The sequence below is a fragment of the Strongylocentrotus purpuratus genome, unplaced genomic scaffold, assembly GCF_000002235.5.
Source record: "Strongylocentrotus purpuratus isolate Spur 01 unplaced genomic scaffold, Spur_5.0 spur5_scaffold_6, whole genome shotgun sequence".
NCBI classification, from domain to species: domain Eukaryota; kingdom Metazoa; phylum Echinodermata; class Echinoidea; order Camarodonta; family Strongylocentrotidae; genus Strongylocentrotus; species Strongylocentrotus purpuratus.
Window position 1 is genome coordinate 61,485,642 of NW_022145612.1, and position 20,821 is coordinate 61,506,462.

At 37.8% G+C, this 20,821-nt stretch overlaps 1 protein-coding gene across 2 annotated transcripts in view; it reads left to right on the plus strand.

Moving 5' to 3' along the window:
* LOC115919137 overlaps window positions 1–20,821 on the plus strand; it is a 66,516-nt gene that overhangs the window by 37,384 nt on the left and 8,311 nt on the right. The window contains exons 29-30 of one of the 2 annotated variants that reach the window (XM_030972026.1): window positions 914–1,069; window positions 1,755–2,547. The exons of the other annotated variant lie outside the window; for it this stretch is intronic. Of the exons in view, the coding sequence (XP_030827886.1) occupies window positions 914–1,069; window positions 1,755–1,771 (173 nt within the window). The 3' untranslated portion in view covers window positions 1,772–2,547. Of the gene's footprint in view, window positions 1–913; window positions 1,070–1,754; window positions 2,548–20,821 lie in introns of those variants that run through there. 2 annotated transcript variants of the gene reach the window in all.

The following is a 20,821-nucleotide window of genomic DNA, read 5'->3' on the forward strand; positions in this document are numbered from 1 at the left end:
ATGAAAAAAAGATTGAAATTGAAGTGTATTCATGCATCGAATATGACTAGAAATAATTCACAATGATTTTGGGTCAGAGTCTAATGCTAAATGATGTGGGGTCCCAGGTACCCATGTCTGTGGTCATTGATTTTAGATGTTTGTGATTTTATTCAATCTGTCATAATTTTTGATGATCCCAAAATTAATGCAGCACAATAATTGTTTCTTTTTACAAGATTTTAACCGTCCAAAATTACTTCTAGATTGTAATCGCATAACAAGTACTCAACTTTGTCTTTAAAGTTTGATGCAAAATCATGATAAACAAAAATATACCATGCACTGAGAGGCTCTAGTTGAAATTATGGATCGAGGTGGCAGGATTAGCACTATTTTCTTCGGGGCTACGCCCCTCAGTACGCCCCTCAGAAAATAGTGCTATTTTTGTCGCCGAGGAATCCATAAGTTCACTAGTGGCTTGAAATATTTGTTTTATATTTTTCAAACCAACCTTCATACAAATAATAATGATAATAATGTTTCCTGTCACTGAAGTAGTGAAGAGTGCAGTGAGAGCAGCGCAATACTTTTTGCAATACCGCGACCGATAGCACATCGATCTTGATCGATCGCATATATATGACGTGATCCATGGTACAGTGCCATGGTATAATGCACTATACCATGGATGACGTCACGGTTACATCATAGCAATTTTATGTTTGGTCACATGATACTATGTTGACCAATCACTGAACAGGATTTCATTGATCAAAAATATAATACCTTTTATAGTACCGGTAAATAAATTGAACCATAATACTATGCCCATTGCCCCTCATAATGATTAGTGTTGTATATAAACATTTGTCGTTCCAATCTGACTTTAAAAGCCATACAATCCTTTTAATTTCTCTCTTGTTATTCGCAGTGAGAATCCTTGTGGAAGGAGTGCGTTTTCTACCTTCTGGACTAGTCTTACACTTTGACGCCGTAGAGGATCGTTTCTCTGGAGTATTATACTCGTGCGAGGCCAGGGTCAATGATGAGGAGGGAGAGCAAGTCATTAGAGCAAACTTCCAACTACGTAAGTGGCTTGGTGTAACCATAGCGAATAAAGACAGATAGTTGTGATACGCATGCACGGTCATAGGTTAAATTTAAGTCCCGAATAGACAGGTTCGTAGTTCGCTTTGTTACATATGACCCCCCAATATCCACATATTGTTTTACACATGGACACGTCCCACTGTGTGCATTTCGGAATAACTACTGCCAACGTGATGGAGGTGATTCATGAATGCCCATTATTTGCCCTCTTCAGAAGAATACTCTCACCCGTACTCAGAAAATGTACTGTCGGTGAATAAATGAATAATGATTTGCATAACTTTCATTAGCCTGAATCCAGTATTCGTCTTGATGGGTTATATTAACACAGGAAGGAAAGTAAGATAGACTGACATACAAAAATGACAGAACAACCAATGATATATGCTGAATTAAACATATACGTTTAACCAGATAACATGTAGGATTCAATTTCAGCCCACTTCTTAAGTATCATAAATATTTACAATAGAAGAGAATTCACTTTTCAGATACTAAAAACATTTCAACATAAAACGACTGAAAATAACATATCAAGTAAATAAATAGTAACATCCCTCATCTTTCAAGAGAAGCCTTTTATATTACAATCTGAAAGTGTGTTTCCAGCACATTGTATGCTAACCTCTAATGTACTGTATATTTCTCTTTTTTGTATTCAGATGTTACTGCAGCTTGATGATGTTCAGTCCAACCCAACTCGACAATGCAATAAGCATGGTTGACAGGAGAGATGTCGTGATTTTCTTCTTCCATTTCTTCCATTTCTGCTTAAATTTTGAACCACTGTATGTATAATAATTAGATATTTACTTTATAGATGTATGCCCACGATTATTCTGTATTTCTCAGTTGAGCCAGGAGTGTCAATTTTGAGGGATATTGCGCATTACTACTTCGACTAGATATTGATTTTCATTTAATTTTCTACCTCCCGAACTAACAAAATAAGAAACAAAAGAAGTATTTTTCTCATGAAAATCTTTAAATCCTACCCTCCAATGATTTGGGATGATAAGAACGTTCGATTTGTTCCAAAAACGTGATATCAATTAAAATTAACATGATTATTAATTTAAGATTATTTAGTCTCAAGTATGCTATTGGATACCAATTCAGTTTACCATAGAACTATCTTATTAGCCTTTTTCAACTTGATATATTATTGATGTTACATGTATGTATCCATTGTGAAGAATCTGTAATTCGGCCCACGAGTCGCGAATGTGATTTAAAAAAGATATCAATATACCATTTGAAATAAATAAATAAAAAGACGATTGCGTGGTAACAGAATTTACGATTAAACATGTAGACTGCTTGTTTCATATATCTTAAACTCCCGCCAATTGTAGTTTTGATAGAGTATATACTCAAGTAAAGTTGTGAAGAACAAATAAGTTATCGAATACGTCAACAACTTTTGTACACAATATTATAATATTAATATCGAAACCTCTCAATTATGATTGAGATTTTTGTGTTGAGTATTTCACGAGTGTAATACAGTGCATTGCTTTACTAGTGTCATGACATGTTATGTAATACAAAATACTATATCCCTCATGTATAGTTTTTTTGCATTGCGATATTCAGAGGCATAACAATTAACTTTTCCTCGAGGCAAATTAATATCATATTTACTATACCTTCGGCAAGCCTCGGTTATAGTAAATTTGATATTAATTTACCCTCGGGAAATTACTATTTATGCCACTTCATTAGCTCATAGTTTTTGCTAGAACCTCGAAAGATATTGTACATTATTTTGTATACTGTTAAAGTGATATGTGATGACACTGCGCAACTACTTACCTAGTAAAGGCCGGCTGTACTAGTTTGGCCAGGAGGGATTAGACTACATAACGTGGTTAGTGACAAGTGGCTATCTCATCAACTCAGCTCTCAATTAACAAAAGAAAAAGAGGACCATGGGGGACCAATGGTCACCGATTAGACATTGTTTTCTATATAGAGGGAGCAAGTACATGTAGCTACAAGTAGGACAGTGGGGCTTTAAACCATACCGCTGTGTTTCATTTATGAATAAAAGCTTTATTTTAAAACATAAAAGGCCTATCAAAATACTTCCTGTGAACAGCTGGTAAAGTTTTTAGAACAATACCTAAACACGCGGACAGTGACAGCAAAGTACTCAGTACTTGGGACATTTTGTTCGATATATATCTAGTTCAATGCTCTCGTAAATGGGTTGTAAACTGACGAGACTATATGTCTTTCCCGTGGCCTGACTCGGGGGCCAATCGGGTATGATACGACTACGGACTCGACCGCAGCTGCAATCACGTACCTGCAACATACGCGAAACCAAAGCGTGAGTAGAACTTCGGTCTGTTTAACGAACGCTGACTATGTAGAGATTAAGTCGCTGACTACCGTTGATCAAGACAATTCGTTTACGTGCAGTTGTCCAAAAGGAGACGCAGATTCATCAGTTTACACCCCTTTAAATAAAATTGTTTTATTTGAATTTCATTGTGGTGTTTTTAAGTTTGTAAAACAGGTTTATGAGCAGAATGAAATGTGTGTGTGTGCTAGTGTGCGTGTGTGTGTGTAAATGTGTGTGTGTGCGTGTGTTTGAGGGGGGGGGGTAACGGGCGCAAAGGAGAGATGGTGCACTGAGAAAACAAACCTGCGAGCAGGAGGGGGTAAATAAGAATGAGCAATGGAACTTCTAGGTCTTTGCTTGCATCTTTAAACTGATTATCTGCGGCAGCATCAGAGGGGAATATTGATCAGTGTCTTGCTAACAAGTGCTTGTCCAGACTAAAAATAGTTTCCATGGCTAATCAGAAAACGAGAAGCTCAATAAATTGTCCTCACGTAATCGGTATTTCTACTATAGGGTTTGAGAAAACATTTAAGTAACCATTTCTTTGCCGTATTCAACAATAATGTGATCATATTGTTATTTGTTAAGTGAGTGGTAAGAATCTGTTGGCTATGATTACCATTTTATGTATATTTCCACTCTTTTCAAATGATACAGGTATAAGAAGTTTAGTCTTATTGTTTGCGTGTATGGTCGATGAAAAGCGCGCGCTGGAGAAAGATAGAGAGAGAGAGAGAGAGAGAGAGAGAGAGAGCGCGCTTGTTAATGTACATTACATTACCCAAAGTCCATTTAAAAGTTTGTTTATGTTTCGATGATTTACATAACATTTTTTGGAATAAGACATTTGCATTTTCAATTAAAAAAAAAGAAGTATTTATTTCGGTTTAAAAAGACATATAAATATACATAATTCAAAGGTCCAAGGACCCAAACTGATCATGTTTACAAGTAATACAATACAGTGATAGTTACAGAAAATATACAATAGTGAGCCAAACGAACAGGTATGACAAGTACAAGATGGTAATAAAGATGAACAATTTCAAACAATACAATACCAAAATAAACTACAGAAAGTAGTGGTCAAGATTTTGAAATGTTTGGATACAACTACTTTTAAAGCTTATTTGAGGTTTTGAGGTTGCAGCCCCCCCCCCCCCTATTTTGAATTCATATCGGGCAACCATCCGCTTACACACGGGCAGCGAGTTTTTTATCCTTCCTGTTTACCTATCTTATCTAGTACATTTTCTATGACTATTTAATAATGACCAAACTGCCCATGATTTCGGATATTGCGGTGGAATGCCTAATATTGTCCATTGGAGTTTAAATATTTGTTGCTGCCTGGAACTTGCATTTAGATTAAATAATATGTACATTGTCTATATCATTTTTGATAGCCCTACTCTTTTCATACTCCACACATCTCCCCCATTCAGTGGACGATATACTTGGATCACGGATAGTATGGACCGAAGTACATCCGGACACCGAGATGGTCCGGTTATCCAGTCTCGGTGCTGATCCGCTCAACATGCTTACACCCGAAGGAACTCTCCGATCGACAATCACCACCGAGTTCCACTATCGAGTGTCCCGGGGGTCCTGGGGCGCAGTGGCCATCAACTATGGCCAACAGCACATCTTCTGGATTGATCCAAATCAATTGCAAGTCCTCAATTCAATCGCAAGTTTGCAGTCTCTTACACTTCAAATTCGTCGTGTAACGAATTTAAACAACAGTTGGGTGGTTCACTCCTTGCATAGGGGTTCCGTTAAGAAAAAAAAAACTTGTGTATTTTGTTTACACAACTTAACACAACCCCTATGTAAGGAGTGAACCACCCAACTGTTGTTTAAAGTCGTTACACAACGAATTTGCAGTGTATCTCTTATGTATATAGTTGCAATTGATATCAATCACAAATACACTGTTAGAAAAAAATTAAACAAGTTGTTTAAAATTTTAAACAACCGCAAGTTAACCGGTGAATCGCTCAACTGTTGTTTAAAAATTAAACAACTTAAGGTTGTTTACGTTTTGAACACTTAGTTGTTTAAAAAATAGAAAATTGACAATTAGCTCATAGTTAAGTTTGCTGAAATTGACACGACCAGACAACGAATCAAGACCATTAGCCTTTTAATATGTTGTTTTCCTTGGCTGGTATGAGGGAGGACCTCCCTGTTTCGGAGGAGGGAACCTTTATCACGAAACGACGTACGTGATAGGTCAAACAAAGTGGTGGTGATTGCCTTTTAACCAATCAATGCCCAGCTGGCCTACATAACTACTTTGCTGGAGGGTGATTTAGCGACCCGGATATAAACAACAGTCTATAATTTCACTCGTCCGATGATTTTAATGTAAACAAAAACTTAGGGTTACAAGCGTGGTATAGGAAGGTCATCCTGATCACTTTCGCTCGACGTATTTCAGATTTCGCACTGAAGAAGCTGGTTGACTTATATGCGCGTCGATATAAGTCAAGTATACCACAACAAGAAGCTCCATTATATTCTATCAGCCTCCGCCTTTCGACTTATCAAAGCACAGAGCCTCAACATGAAGATTCTCCTTATAAGGGGTTTGTGTATTTTGGTGATGGCATCGCTTTTTCTCCATGGAACAGGTAATGTTAATTGTGCATAATCTATTTATTACCATCTCTTCTCCTGACCGTATTGTGGCATATATTATCGTGTATTATCTAGGCAATATATTTGCAGATACCTTGTACTCGCATGGAGTATTATACAAGGAGTAGTAGAATAGTAGCAGTAGCTATATGAGTAGAGGTGGTGCCTAGTAGAAGTAGCAGTTGTACTTGTAGTACAGTCAAACCTGCTTTAGTGACCACCTGTCTACAAAGACCACATTTTTTGTTTCCCTTAAAAATGATCTCATTAAAACATGTACTAAAGTAACCTGTCTACAAAGACCACATTTTGTGTTTCCCTTAGGCGGTCGCTATAGACAGGTTTGACTGTACCAGGAATTAGTGGTAGTATAGTGGTAGTTTATAGTACCAGCAGTAGTCCGCATTCGTGTTATTATACAGTCGTAGTACTATTCGTTGACGGTTATAACAATAATTTAAAATGGTTGTCATGTTAACGTTGAAACGTTATGACTTGATTTGTAATAAAATTAAAGTTCCATCTATAATCGTAATAACAATAACACTACAAATTATAAAGAATTACACAGAACTTCAAACATTTTCTTTTCTTGAAAGAAGGCATTCTATCACGCTTATCATATATTCTTTGCAATTGAAATATTTGCGAATTGTTACGACCATCGTTGCCATGTTGTTTATTTGTGTGTGGGTGCGTGATTTTGTGTGTGTGTGTGCTTTATGTTTTGTTTTGTTTGTCTCTTTGTTCTTTGTTTTTTTTCCCTTTGTTATTTATTTTTCTTTCCTTGCTATATATGGCCATACTATTTAACTTTCCTCGTAAAACTATCCCTTTTCTTGTTGTGAACACTCCAAACGCAACAATCTTACGCTAAGGGATATAATAACAAATATTTATTTTCAACTTTTTCAAGATTCACTATAGACATGACCGACGTTCAGCGTATTGCATTACTCGGGTTTTCACATTAAAACCATACTTGACCTGATAAGACCCCCAACACGAATAGTTCACCGTTTCCCGGGACAAGGTGAACTTTTCGTGACGTCAGCAATACATTTTAAAAGAGTATTCGGCAGGAAACGTCTTTCCTAGTAAAACTATTATTTTCTTGTTGTGAACACTCCTAATGCATTGGGATATAAAATGAAATATATATTTTCAATCTTCTTCAAGATTTACGAAAGACAAGACTAACCGACGTTCAGCGTATTGCATTACTTGGGTTTTCACATTAAAACCTGATAAGACCCCCAACACGAATAGTTCATCTTTTCGTGAACTATTTGTGACGTCAGCGATACATTTAAAAAAGTATTCGGCAGGAAACGTCTTTCCTAGTAAAACTGTTCTTTTCTTGTTGTGAACACTCCTAATGCATCATCATCAATAGTGATCTGACAGTTTATGATAGGTTCAGTGACCCAATCAGAATGTTATATCAAGTGTCTCTCCAAGTTCCTCGGTCTTGAGCCATCCGTTTCAGCGTTTCATACCCTGTTGCTCCACATTCTGTGATGCATAGGAATATAAAATAAAAATTGGATTTTCATACTTCTTCAAGATTTACGATAGACAAGACATGACTGACGATCAGCGTACTGCATTACTGTTTTTAAAAAAGTAAAACTGTTATTGTCTTGTTGTGAACACTCTTAATGCATAGGGATATAAAATCAAAAATATACTTTTCAAACTTCTTCAAGATGCACGATAGACAAGACCGACTTGGACGTCAATTCAACGTATTGCATTACTGGGGTTTTCACATTAAAACCATATTTCATCTGATTAAACCCTATGTATATTTGCTTTCTTCCACTAGTAAAGTCAATTCAATAACGTTCTTAACTTGTTTCATTTGTTGCCATCACCCTGTGTATTTATCATTTTGTTTCATATATATGAAATTTTCTTGTTTTAATATAGGTACATGTAAGTCAACTGAAGTCTAAGATTTACTTTTTCATCGATTTTTTGTTCATGCTCGGTGCAATTTTCCAAAGGTTAACGGTAAAACTTTATTTTCTGTTATGCAAATGGAACTTTCTGAGTGGGATGAATGTTGAGTATCTAATCTAAATGCTTCTACAATCTAATTTTATTCAAGAATTGAATTTCCAGTTATTTAGTAGCGGTATCGTTTCAGTAGTTACTATTTTTCGCAGGTCAAATAACGGAACTTCCCAAACAATATCCTTCTTGGCTCAGGATCGGCAATTGATATGAAGTTTTCATATATATCAGCGAATTTTTCAAGGGAATTATGACTTTTATTATGGCAATCAACGATCATTTTCATTATAATAGTCTACGTTATCCTTTATTAGCTTAAAGCTCTAGAATGGGAATCTTATTTTGAGAGAAAATTTCTATAATTTATTCTGGATTATTTATCCTGTAGTAGATTGGTCGTTTGAACCAGTGAAATAAAAACAAACGCATAAAAACTTGCCGGGCGTCATCTTCGAAAGAACCCACGACTCCCATTAGCACGTAGTGACCTGTGTCAAAACTTTTTAAGTCGATTCCAAAAATAATTTGCTTTCAATAGGTGCAGAAAAACGGGAGAAAGAGAGAAAGAAGAGTTTTAGGAAAATCAGATCACTAATAAGAGAGTTACACTTTTTTTTTTAAAGTATGGAAAACTATGGAACAATGAAAATCACTACACAAATTGCCAAAATGGTTATCAGTTTGTGACGTCATTACCTCACTGTTGATCAATTACCTTATCAGTATAATTGTATTGCTGTTTATCCCCAAGAACTTGATTTCCCCATGCCTTTGCCCAGGTTATTTGATTTGTATCATATTGGATGCGTGAAATGTTATAATCTTTTATGAACTTTGAAAGATTGATACTATTTTCGGAATACTGTCTATTCGTAATTATTAAGTTTCATATGAATAGTTAATTAAAATTCACATTTTCATGATTTAACAGAATAAAAACATTTAATCTATATTAGTGCATCCAAAGTTCCACACGAAAACACATTACAATCAATTGAACTTGGATGCTGGTGTGAGGAAAGAAGATTTATAGGGGGAAGTCGGAAATTTATATTATCAATAATAAGAAAACAATTAGTGTGTAGTGATTTTCAAAGTTTTTCATCTCATTAAAAATTCATAACTTTCTTATTAGTTTGCCGATTTTTTTTTTTTATGGGTTTGTCTGATTTGTCTGCTTCTATTGAAAGTGCGTCATTATTGGAGTGAACTTGCCCTTTCTTTCTTTGCTCATTCTTCTACACAAATTGTTAATAACACATGTCATTTATTTGTAATCTTGAACATTCGGTGTAAGTTTCGTTGGATTCTGTGAGAATTTCATTTCTATATTTACCAGAACTCAAGTGTATCTGTAATTTGATGTTAAGTTTTCAGCTATATAATAAATAAATTGATTGTTAATGCGTTGTCTGTAAACGTTTCTATTAGTGATATATTTATTTAACAATGCATTGAAAATTCATTAATAGCGCTTTATATAAATACCATGTGTAATTATTATTATTCTTGTTATCAAAATGTCTAGAAAGCTGTAAAAGCACAGCCCGTCAATCAGTAATAGATCAAGGTTGTAGAAATATATGGAAGCCTTTTATTATAGAAATTCTACACAATCGATTTTATTTACTCAGGAAACTTGTTGATAATATCTAACTACATTGATGTTGATTGTGATATATTCCAGAATGGGAAACACATGTAAAATTACATAATCGTCCATGCCCGCATAAGAAAGTGAACATGATATATTTTTGTAATCAACCTTTACTTGAATCAGTATCGCAATGTTCATATATCGTCTTAGCAAAAGCCTGCTGCTGCTATATATCTTTATATCAACCTTTTATGTTTCATTAATTTGGTGTCGATCGTGAAGTAGCTCTTTTCCGTATAATTATACGGATATCACGGACTACCGAGGTATAGATACAATTCCAATTCCTGGCTCAGCTCATGTCCTCTTCCTCTTCCCCTCTCTCTCTCTCTCTCTCTCTCTCCCTCTCTCCCTCCCTCCATCTCTCTCTCTCTCCATCTTTTTCTTTCTCTCTCTCTCCCTCCCTCCATCTCTCTCTCTCTCTCTCTCTCTATATATATATATAGGCCTATATTAGTTTTATTTCGTAAGGTATGAAACGATAATTTTTTAAAGATAATTATCCTTATTATGCTTCTGCAAAGATGGTAATTATGATTAACACGGCAATTTTTTATTTTTTTCGTTTTCGAATATTAGATGCCTTATGGAGGAGAAGGCGAAGAAGAAGGAGCTCACCTCTTCCGATACCTATAGGTAAATATCTTTTGACAGGTTCCTTCTACCTTTCACACTTGTATATGTGTATATTTGTTATATGTATATTGCTCTTTCTCTCGCTCCCGTTTTCTTTCTTTCTCACCCTCTTTTTCCTTCCGCCCCCCCCCCGGGGGGGGGGGGGGTCCCGATATGTTTATCAGAGACGTTATAGTTCTTGGCGTATTCGGAGTTTTCAGTTGTAACTGCAAATCCGCTGTTTGCGTCCAAACCAGTAATTCCCGTTGCACCTCACGAGGATTCCAGTTGCTGACGTAGTAAGACTGTGTCAATGACTGGTGCAGTCTTTGACGGGCCACGTTAGAGTAAAACATACAAAAAGTGAATCCAAATTTAACAGTGCAAATGATACGTGTAACTAGTATCCTAGGGCGAATTGCCATCACAGATTGGAATAGCGCGGGAAATAACGCAGTCGAAATGACGCAGCATGAGCAACAGCTATTGCGTCAGTGGAATGTATTCATTCATTCATTCATCTGGTACCGTCCTATAGGCCAGGTCATAATAATAATTTGAAAATGAAAGATTACAACATTACTTATCGTTTAGTACTGTTGATATGCTAATTTGAAAACGAAAGATTACAACATTACTTATCTTTTAGTACTATTGATATGCTAATTTGAAAAGATGAGTTTTGTGTTTAAATAATTATGAATGTTTCAGTATAGTTTTTACATTTATTTAGGAGGCGCGATAGCTCAGTCGGTAGAGCAGTGGTCTCGTAATCCGGCGACCTGGGTTCGAACATCAAGTTGATGCGCTAGTGCCCTTTGGTAAGGCATTAATCCTCATTACCAGGTCCCTCGGAGAGGACCTAAAGCAGTCGGTCTTCTGGTTGCTTACTAACAAGCATGTATGCTTTCTTAGCAGTCAGATAAAATAGCTACTACAACAACGTTGGGAGCTTGGGAGAGAGTTTCATAATAGCTTGCTCTGATCTCTTCAAGTCCTGCCCACTTCTTGATGTTGTCAAACCAAGTGATTCGTTGTAAATTTCTCTCGTTTCCTTCTACTATTCCTTCAAGTATAATACCTCTGTATATCTCATCCTCTTATCAAATGTCCGGGATATGCAAGCTTCCTTTCGTGGACTGCCTTCATTAGCTCTATTTCATAGATAAACATAAAGTAACCTTTAGTTTGGTTAACCCTGTATGACCGCATATGGCGGATGTGTCGGAGAACTTAAAAGGAAATGTTGATTTAAGATCAATAACTTTTATTTTTATTGATTGAAGATGATAAACATGTTAAGTGTGGAACATAATGTTAATAGGTTATTTGATTACAATCATACTTGATTACAATCAGGATATATGTTCAGAATCTCACCGTCACCTTATGAGTGATTCCTTTAGGGATTAATTTTTTTTAACTGCTGTTCTTTGGATGTAAGATATATGGGAGATGAATTACCTTGTCTTTATACATTTGCCGTAGAAAATCTACGTAATTTTTGTTAATCATTGTCTTTTCTTAAATAACATTCTGCTTTTTATTTCAATACAGTAAAACTTCCGCCGGTGTTTGACGTGGAGTGTGACATATCACTTGGAATCATTCATACGGCTACCATTCCCTTCGGGGTCACGTGGTCCGAGCCTACCGCTACAGATGTTGATAAACCCGCCTTGGTCAGGTATGAAATCCAAATAAAATCTAGATTGTTGAAAGTAGACTTGGGTAAAGAGGTGGAGTGAGTGTGAGGGATGGATGGAAGGCATTAAATGAAGGAGGGGTGGAGGGAAGATGAGAGAGAGAGAGAGAGAGAATAAAAGAGAGAATATCGTTTATTATATCATTATCTTTCCATATCTCTTGCATTAAGAATGGAACAGTCTGCCTGATGATATAAAAAATAGTACAACTCTTTCTAGGTTTAGAAGGTTATCTAAAACGTACCTACTTGAAAGACTGACATAGTTTATATTTGCATCTTAGTAATTTTTTATTCTAAAATGCTTTTTGACCACTAAGGACCTACTCGTCAGTGTGTTTGCTGTGTATGGGCGTGTGTGTGCGTGTGTGTGTGTGTGTGTGTGAGAGAGAGTATTTGTATGTTCTATATTCTGTAGCTTAGTATTTTCATCAATTGTATAATCATACGTAACATTCTGTAAATGTATGTATTTTGTTGACTATAATAGGGCCCCGCTCACAAGCTTAGCTTCTAAAGGGGTCCTAAAACCATTCAGTTTATGATGTAATCAAGTTAGAATATGTTGATTGATGTACTATTACCAGTCTCTTTTTTATGTAACAGATTATATCATGCTTTGTGTGGTTTTGAATAAAATGAACTGAACTGAACTGAATACCATGCAAATCGCGATGTTGTATGGTAAAAATACATTTACTTCCCCCCCCCTCTCTCTCTCTCTCTCTCTCTCGCTCTCTCTCTCTCTTCCCCCTCTCTCTCTCTCTCTCTCTCTCTCTCTCACTATCTCCCCCCTCTCTACCACCTACCCCTCTACATGAGTCCATCTCTCTCTCTCTCTGTCTCTGTCTCTTCCCACTCTCTCTCTCTCTCTTCCTTTCGATTGTCCCTATCCTGTTTAAAGACGGTATGGAAGTCCGCCTGGTACTTTGTTTTCAGAAGGTGACTATAGGATTACATACCAGGCCCGGGATAATGTGCCAAACTACAGTTGGTGTCACGTCATGTTCCAAATTATTTGTAAGTTCAAACCTGTTCAAATTCCGATTTATCTTGAAAGTCTTTACGATTATCTCATGATAAATCTTACTTCTTAGGGAGATTATTAAAAAAAGAAGTTAGCTATTTCTTTTATTTAACACGAACCTTCTAAAAGTTATCTTATCTCTGCCTTTTTGTTTTACTCTTGCAGAAAAGATGATATTGTAATACATCACAATGTATATATTGCACATATTACACAACCGTGATCGTGTCTGTAATCATCAATCTATCTATTCCTTAGTAAAAATTAAAATTAAATAAAAATTACTATGTCATTATTCTATCACTTAAAGCGGGGAGGTGATAGAGAAGGAGTGGAATCAAGCCGCCGAAAAGTTATGGGCTAATCAGCAACTGTCAGGGGCGGATCTAGTTTTTTGCTAAGGCTAAGGCGAAGCAATTTTATTTGTTTACTTGGCAGCCCAAGGGGGGGGGGGGCTAAACCCCCTACCCCTCCCCCCATCCCCGTAGATCCGCCCCTGACTTTTGATCAGGTGGTGGGATAAAAGAGTGCATGAAATATCAGGATTTAGAATTCCTACATCAGAAATGGTATCCCATCAAATGTTCGCTGTCCCTTTCAAAGATTTCTCATCAATTGTTGAATGTGTAATGAGTAGAACAAGCGAACACAAACATTAGTAATTTCTTCCTTTTTTCCAACTGCAAAAATTAAAAAAGCACGCGAAAACACGCATTAGAAAACTTAAAGTTATCGAAGATTGTAAATGATGGATTAAATGACGGGACATTCAAACATGCGAAAATAAGCGCATATTATCCTTAAATATTGAGTTTTTGTCAGGATATATTTTTCTTTTCCCAACTCTGGCACACAAATTATAGGAAGGGTGGAGTACTTAATTTGAAAAATTGTTTGATGCACTATTCCCAATACAATGCCCATATAAAGTTTATAATTTACACTGAAGTTTTGGGTAATTTAATATTTTGTAATAAATGAGAAACTGGTGCCTGGCCTCCGAAATTCCCCGGACACCAAGTGAAATGTTACACATCCCATGGCAATAGCTTTAGAACTCACGCATGCGTTTTAATAATTTACAAGAGTTTCCACTTCTTCTTTACCATCTCCCTGCTTAAAGTGATCAAATGTAATAGCTCCATCAGCCATTTGGACCGCGGGTATGTTTCGTGTACAGAAGGAAACCTTGTTGGATCCTCCTGTCGCTATTCGTGTTTTCAGGGCTACACGCTCAGCGGTGGAACAGCCGATAGAGTGTGTACTGAAAACAGACAATCCCTAACCCTGCTAACAGCTGACTGGAGCGGGTCGCAGCCGAGATGTGTCGGTGAGTAAACTTGGTTGAAGTAAATCTTTTTTGGGGGGTATAACTATTCATGTTTTGACAGACATACTATACTGTGATTAACATTTTGAGAATGTGATGAGGACGGTATCCAATACCAATTACAGACAATGAATTGATAGATATACACTTATAACTTCACAACTCTAGAATTATAAATAAGGCTGCAAAATAAAATTAAGCGGTAACTGGGTGGCTTTGGAATTGGAAGGTGTATTAATGAGTGGCCGATCGTTTGGGTTGATCTCTTGGATGATCGATTGTCCAATAATTGAAGGTTCCTTGCTTTAACAAAAAAACTTCATTCTATTTGTTTTATTTCAATCCAGGCCCCGTTTAAAAATACAAGTTATCAATAACATTTCTGTTACTCTCACCCAATCAAATGCAACGCTACGATTTCATCAGCTTATAACATGTATTGCAACTTGTAATTGATGGCAGTTTTATGAAACAGCGTCCAGAACTGACTTGCCCTGCATGGTGTTGAGACCCATTCTTCTGCATTATTCATCATCAACTTTGAATCAAGAAGAACCCCCCCCCCCCCCATCTGTCGAGATCAAGATCCTTAAGGGCCTAATTCATCACTTTTAACCCAGGGTTAATGCCCTTGAGGCTCTCAATAGATTTATGCATGTATATACTTTAATAGTAGATGCCAGGAAAACATCACTTACGGGGGTTCAAAATAGCAACAACAAATATCGCCTCGCCGCTACGCGGCTCGGACTTTGAGGCTCCGTGGACGGTGCTCCGCATCGTCATTGGGTCGAACCCCCCTCAAACTGTTACTTGATTTAAAAATACGTTATCATGAAATGCTGTTTATGGTCTCCATTGTGTTAGTAGATGCCAGGGAAACATCACTTACGGGGTTCAAAATAGCCCCCCCCCCCCCCCCAAAAAAAAAAAAAAAAAAAAAAAAAAAAAAATCGCCTCGCCTCTACGCGGCTCGTGGACGATGCTCCGCATCGTTATTGGGTCGAACCCCCCTCAAACTGTTACTTGATTTAAAAAGACGTTATCATGAACTGCTGTTTATGGTCTCCATTGTGTTAGTAGATGCCAGGAAAATATCACTTACGGGGGTTCAAAATCGCCTCGGCGCTACGCGGCTCGGACTTCGTGGCTCGTGGACGATGCTCCGCATCGTCATGGGTCGAACCCCCCTTAAACTGTTACTTGATTTAAAAAGGCGTTATCATGCACTGCTTTTTATGCTCTCCATTGTGTTAGTATATAGATGCCAGGAAAACATCACTTACGGGGGTTCAAAATAGCACCCCCAAAATTCGCCTCGCCGCTACGCGGCTCGTGGACAATGCTCTGCATCGTCTTTGGGTCGACCCCCTTAAACTGTTACTTGATTTAAAAAGACGTAATTATCATGTACTGCTTTTTATTGTCTCCATTGTGTCAGTAGATGCCAGAAAAACATCACTTACGGGGGTTCAAAATAGCAACAACAAAAAAAAATCGCCTCGCCGCTTCGCGGCTCGTGGACCATGCTCCGTGTCGTCATTGGGTCAACCCCCCCCCCTTAGCAAAAAGCCAGATCCCATCATCCGCCCCTGGATCCCTACTTTTTGAGGGGTAGGAAAAAGCAATTTTACCTCATATTACTCCAGGAAGTGCCTGAAAATGCACCTAATGTGGTTCTAATGGGGTTCTGACCCCCCTCCCAGACCCACCCCCGCTTGGTCGCTCCGCTCCCTCGCCGCTGACGCCTCGCTCCATCGTTTTTCATATATTTCACCCCATGCGATTTTGTCCCCCCCCCGGTAAGAAATTCCTGGATCCGCCACTGTATCTACCATCTTATTTTTTAGATAATGTTTGTTATATTTTCATATCATACACGACAGAGGCGATCCCAATTATTTTCGATAAATCAGCTTAAGGACAATTCCAATAACCTATTGTCTGTCCCATAGAATTCATGTTCGGATTGCGTAATACGTAATTGTCATGTTCATACATTCAACAGGTGACGCACAAGGCTATGGGAAATGCCTTAGGTTGATTATTTCGAAAGTAGATGTTATCGTCATGATTGTGTTAATAAGAAACAAGCTCAATTGTTTACAAAAACTTTTAAGTCAACAGGGATATGTTTATTTAAATGTCAGGGTAACTACACCCCCGAACTCTCATCAGTGGGACACTTCTTCTCCCTATGGGACATTTATCCACCGGACAACAACTTCTCTCAGGAAACAATCACTAGGACGGCTCACCTCCAGTCAATAATATTTTGGATGTCTTCGTCCAGAGGAAGTCATTAATATTATCAATAATGATAATAATATCTTTCATAGTTATGATTACCACCACCACTATTAGTACTACTTCTACTATTACTACTACTATTATTACTACTACTACTACTACTACTACTACTACTACTACTCCTACTCCTACTACTACTACTACTACTACTACTACTACTACTTTTCTACTACTACTACTACTACTATACCTATTAATCATTACGATAAATATAATAATACTCCTTTTCGACATTTTTATTCCTCCATTTACCCAGAAAGTCTTATGGCGAACAACTGAAGGAGAAAATATGAGAAATAAGAGTCCCAATGAATGACATATTCTCGTGTCGACGATTGATAAAATCGGGGAATTTTATATTCCGATTTGAAACAATATTATCGTAGAGTTGTTAACGGATAACCAATTTATGTAGATTCTTTATAACGAATTGTCCTAGGGATAGTTTCCATGTATTATAGCCATCTGAATGTATTGTAATTTGTAGGTTTATTTGCACTTTTTTGTTTTGTTTAATATGTAATTGTTTGTCAGTCTATTTTGTTTTTTTTATAGCGCTTAGAGGCTTCGGTGGTAAGCGCTTTATACGTAACGTTTTAATTATTGTTATCCTAGGGGTAGTTTCCATGTATGATAGCCGTAGAGAGCACACATTTTTTTGTCTTGCCCTCGAAAATGACCTCCCTCCCCCCCCCCCCCCCCAGGGGGGGGGGGGGGTGGGTCATCTCCAAAAAAGGTAAAATTAACGTGTTTTTACACGTTTTATCCCCAGGGGGGGGGGGGCGGGCCCCCAGGGCCCCCTGGATCCGCCACCGGTTTTCATGGATGATAGCGGTCTCAAGGCAATTGTCCTAGGAGTAGTTTCAATATATGATAACCGCATGAAGGTAACTGTCTAGCTAGGAGTGGCTTCCAAGTATGGTAGCCGTCTGGAGGTAATTGTTCTAGGGGTAGTTCCCATTTATGATAGACGTCTGAAGAGATTGTCCTCGCGGTCTGAATATAATTGTCGTTTGCGTAATTTACCGTGGGATTAGTTGTTTGAGAATCATCGTTCTAAGGGCTCAATTTCCAGGAAGAGGACTAAATTGGAATAACAACCCATTATGTAATTGTCCCGAATATAATGGCCATATATAGTTCGGACACCACCCTATCCATTTTTCATTTTACAATTTCATTTTGATTTCATCATTTTCTCCTCAGCTGTTCAGTGTCGTCGACTCGAAACACAACCGAACGCTCTCCCTGGACCGTGCTCTCTTCCTTACAACACCGGCAAGATGTGCACATATTCTTGCATGGCAGGATACACGAAGACTGGAGGAAATGACATGAGAGTGTGTGACGTGCATGGTGAATGGATTGGGATTCCAATACGCTGTGAACAGGGTTAGTTTTTCAATCCCTAATCATAGATAGCGACCTCAATTTCAAAGATATACGTGACGATTTGCATGCAGTGACAATGTGAACTTCTGGCAAACCAAAACAAAACAAAGAGAATTGCAATAATGACTTGTCTGGTTTCTCTCTCATTGCTTCAGGGTTATGAGACATCTTTCAATGTCATATCTTGAATGATACATCGACAGAAGAAAAAAAAAAAAATCCAATGCCTTGAATTTATACAGATTTGGCTGAAGGAAAAAACGGTGATGGCTAAAAAAAAAGAAAAGGGAATCATATTTGGATGATTGTGATAATCCTAAAATTGTTTATCAACTCACGTACTTCTGATAATCTATCATCTGCAGTTTCTGGGACTAGAACCGCTTCATCTTGTAATCCCGACCTGGCTTTCCTTGAAGAACCTCAGAATCTAGAAGTAGCTGACAGAGATCAACCAATGCTGAGGTGCCGGGTCAGCGACCAAGATGCGACCTTGACATGGTTCAAAGATGGGCAAAGGTTGGATTCAGGTAGGGGCACTACCCAAAACCGATTTTATTTTAAAAAAATCAGGTTTAGTAACATGGTACATGGCGATAATCCGGAGACCTCATTTGCTTTCAAAATAGTGATTAAAAAGAAAATCGTCGGCTGTTTAAATGAAGTCTGTGAGAGCCCTGCATTACTCAAAGCAGGCTGCAGATACGAAATTCGTATCTAGAGAGCTTGACATTTTGTGTGTGAACGGTTATTCGTCTTTAAACGTGTTTAAACTGGATGGAGCGTGCACTTTGTTTGATATGACATGACCTTCAATGCGCAATGGCACTACTGCGCACTTTACGAGCAGTAGTTAATCACGAAACGATTAACGATCGCACCGAAAATTCTGTGTGTGAATGATGTCGTATGTACAGGTGATTAGTTTAAAGCCCTTTAAACTAATCATGTTTATAGAATTTTAGCTGTGTGTGAAAAGGCTGCATGATATTTACGACCTTATTGTGGGAAGCCGACGAAATAAACCAAACAAAATAATAGTAAAAGTGTGCATTGAATCTGTCAATAGTACCATTTTTCATTGTGTGGTTTCGATGAAATAAACTAGAGAGAAATAAACACAACGAAAATATTATTGCAAATACTGTTTTTGTAAGTTCGAGTATTTGAGAATGAAGAGGAAAAACACCCCCACAAAAGAGAGAGAGAGAGAGAGAGGAGGAGACCTGTGAAACCCCGAGAATAGTTCCAGATAATTCTACACCTAGTAATTCCTATGCACACATACACACTTTCCTCACACACCCATGAGATATGTAAAAGTGTCGTGGTTAAGTGCAGCATTTTATTTACCATATCTAGGGGTTCCGGGTGAGAAATTAATTAAAGATCAATTTTTGTATCCATTATGAAATCAACGTAAATTTCGTAGACATGAGATATTACAAACCGCTATATATTTTCATGAATAAAAGACATTTCAAAGACAAGTAAGTCTCTTTTTAGGTATTAAGAGTCAGGCGCGTACACAGGGGGTGGGGGGGGGGGGGGGGGGGGGGGGGGTTGGGGGTTAAACCCCCTTTGGTATTTTTACGTATTTAACCCCTCCCCCCCGTAATCCCCCCCAAACCCCCCCCCCCTTTTATTTTTTTATTTTTTTATTTTTTTTAAATTATAGACCCCCCCCCCCAAAAAAATGAAAGTGTCCTCTTACCCCCCCCCCCCCTCCCCTCCCCGCTTATTCAGCGGCTGGCTGAGTCGTTGCGAAATTTTCGGCCCGATTTATAAATGTTAAAACCCCCCCCCCCCCCCCCCTGAAAAAAATCCTGCGTACGCGCCTGTTAAGAGTCGGTATTGAGTCGGTTTGGCGGCGTGATTAGGTGCTATGTGTTTATCTTGCTTTCCTGCCAATCTGGTAAAGATGTTACATAGCGATACATTTTCAAAGTAATAAGAAACCGTAAAAAACATAACGTGGTTGGTTTTTATCAAATTCGCCCTAAGGTGATGTAAACGGTATCTACGTCGACCAGCTCAACCAGCTTTTCATTCCAAGCTTCGATGAACGACACGCAGGACACTACGCATGCGTTGTATTCTCCGGAGAAAGGGAATGCATGCGATCTGAGGCCAGTATAAGTAAGTTCCTTTTTCACAAATATCGTTCCTGATAGAATAGATTGTCTTAGAATGATAAAGTATTAGGTTGGTTTGTCGATTAGAGTTAAATTTTATTGTTCATTCAAAATGAAGTGAATTGTATGAAGTTTCTCATTTCTAACTCCTGCACATAACGCATTTGAAGGAGCGAAGATAGAGTCGTCCCAGAACAACTTCAAATTAGGAAGGAAAAAAAAGAAAGAATGATCACAGTTAATTTTATATAATACATGAAATCATTAAAAAAAAAAAAAAATCAAATCACAATGATAACGTCTCTCGCAATAGAAACTCCAACCGTCCACACGGAACAAGGTCGTGAAAAATGATTATCTTGCTGAAATACATGGATCATCGTTGGTTTTGGACCCTTTCCGAACCCCTCCCCCCCCCCTCCCCCCGACGCCAATGTCTAGATACGTCACTGTTCATTAATTTCATTCCATTCCTTCCTTTTCTTTACATTGCTGATAGCTTTCAACTCCAGGAGCTACTTCGAAATCGTTCCCTTGAAT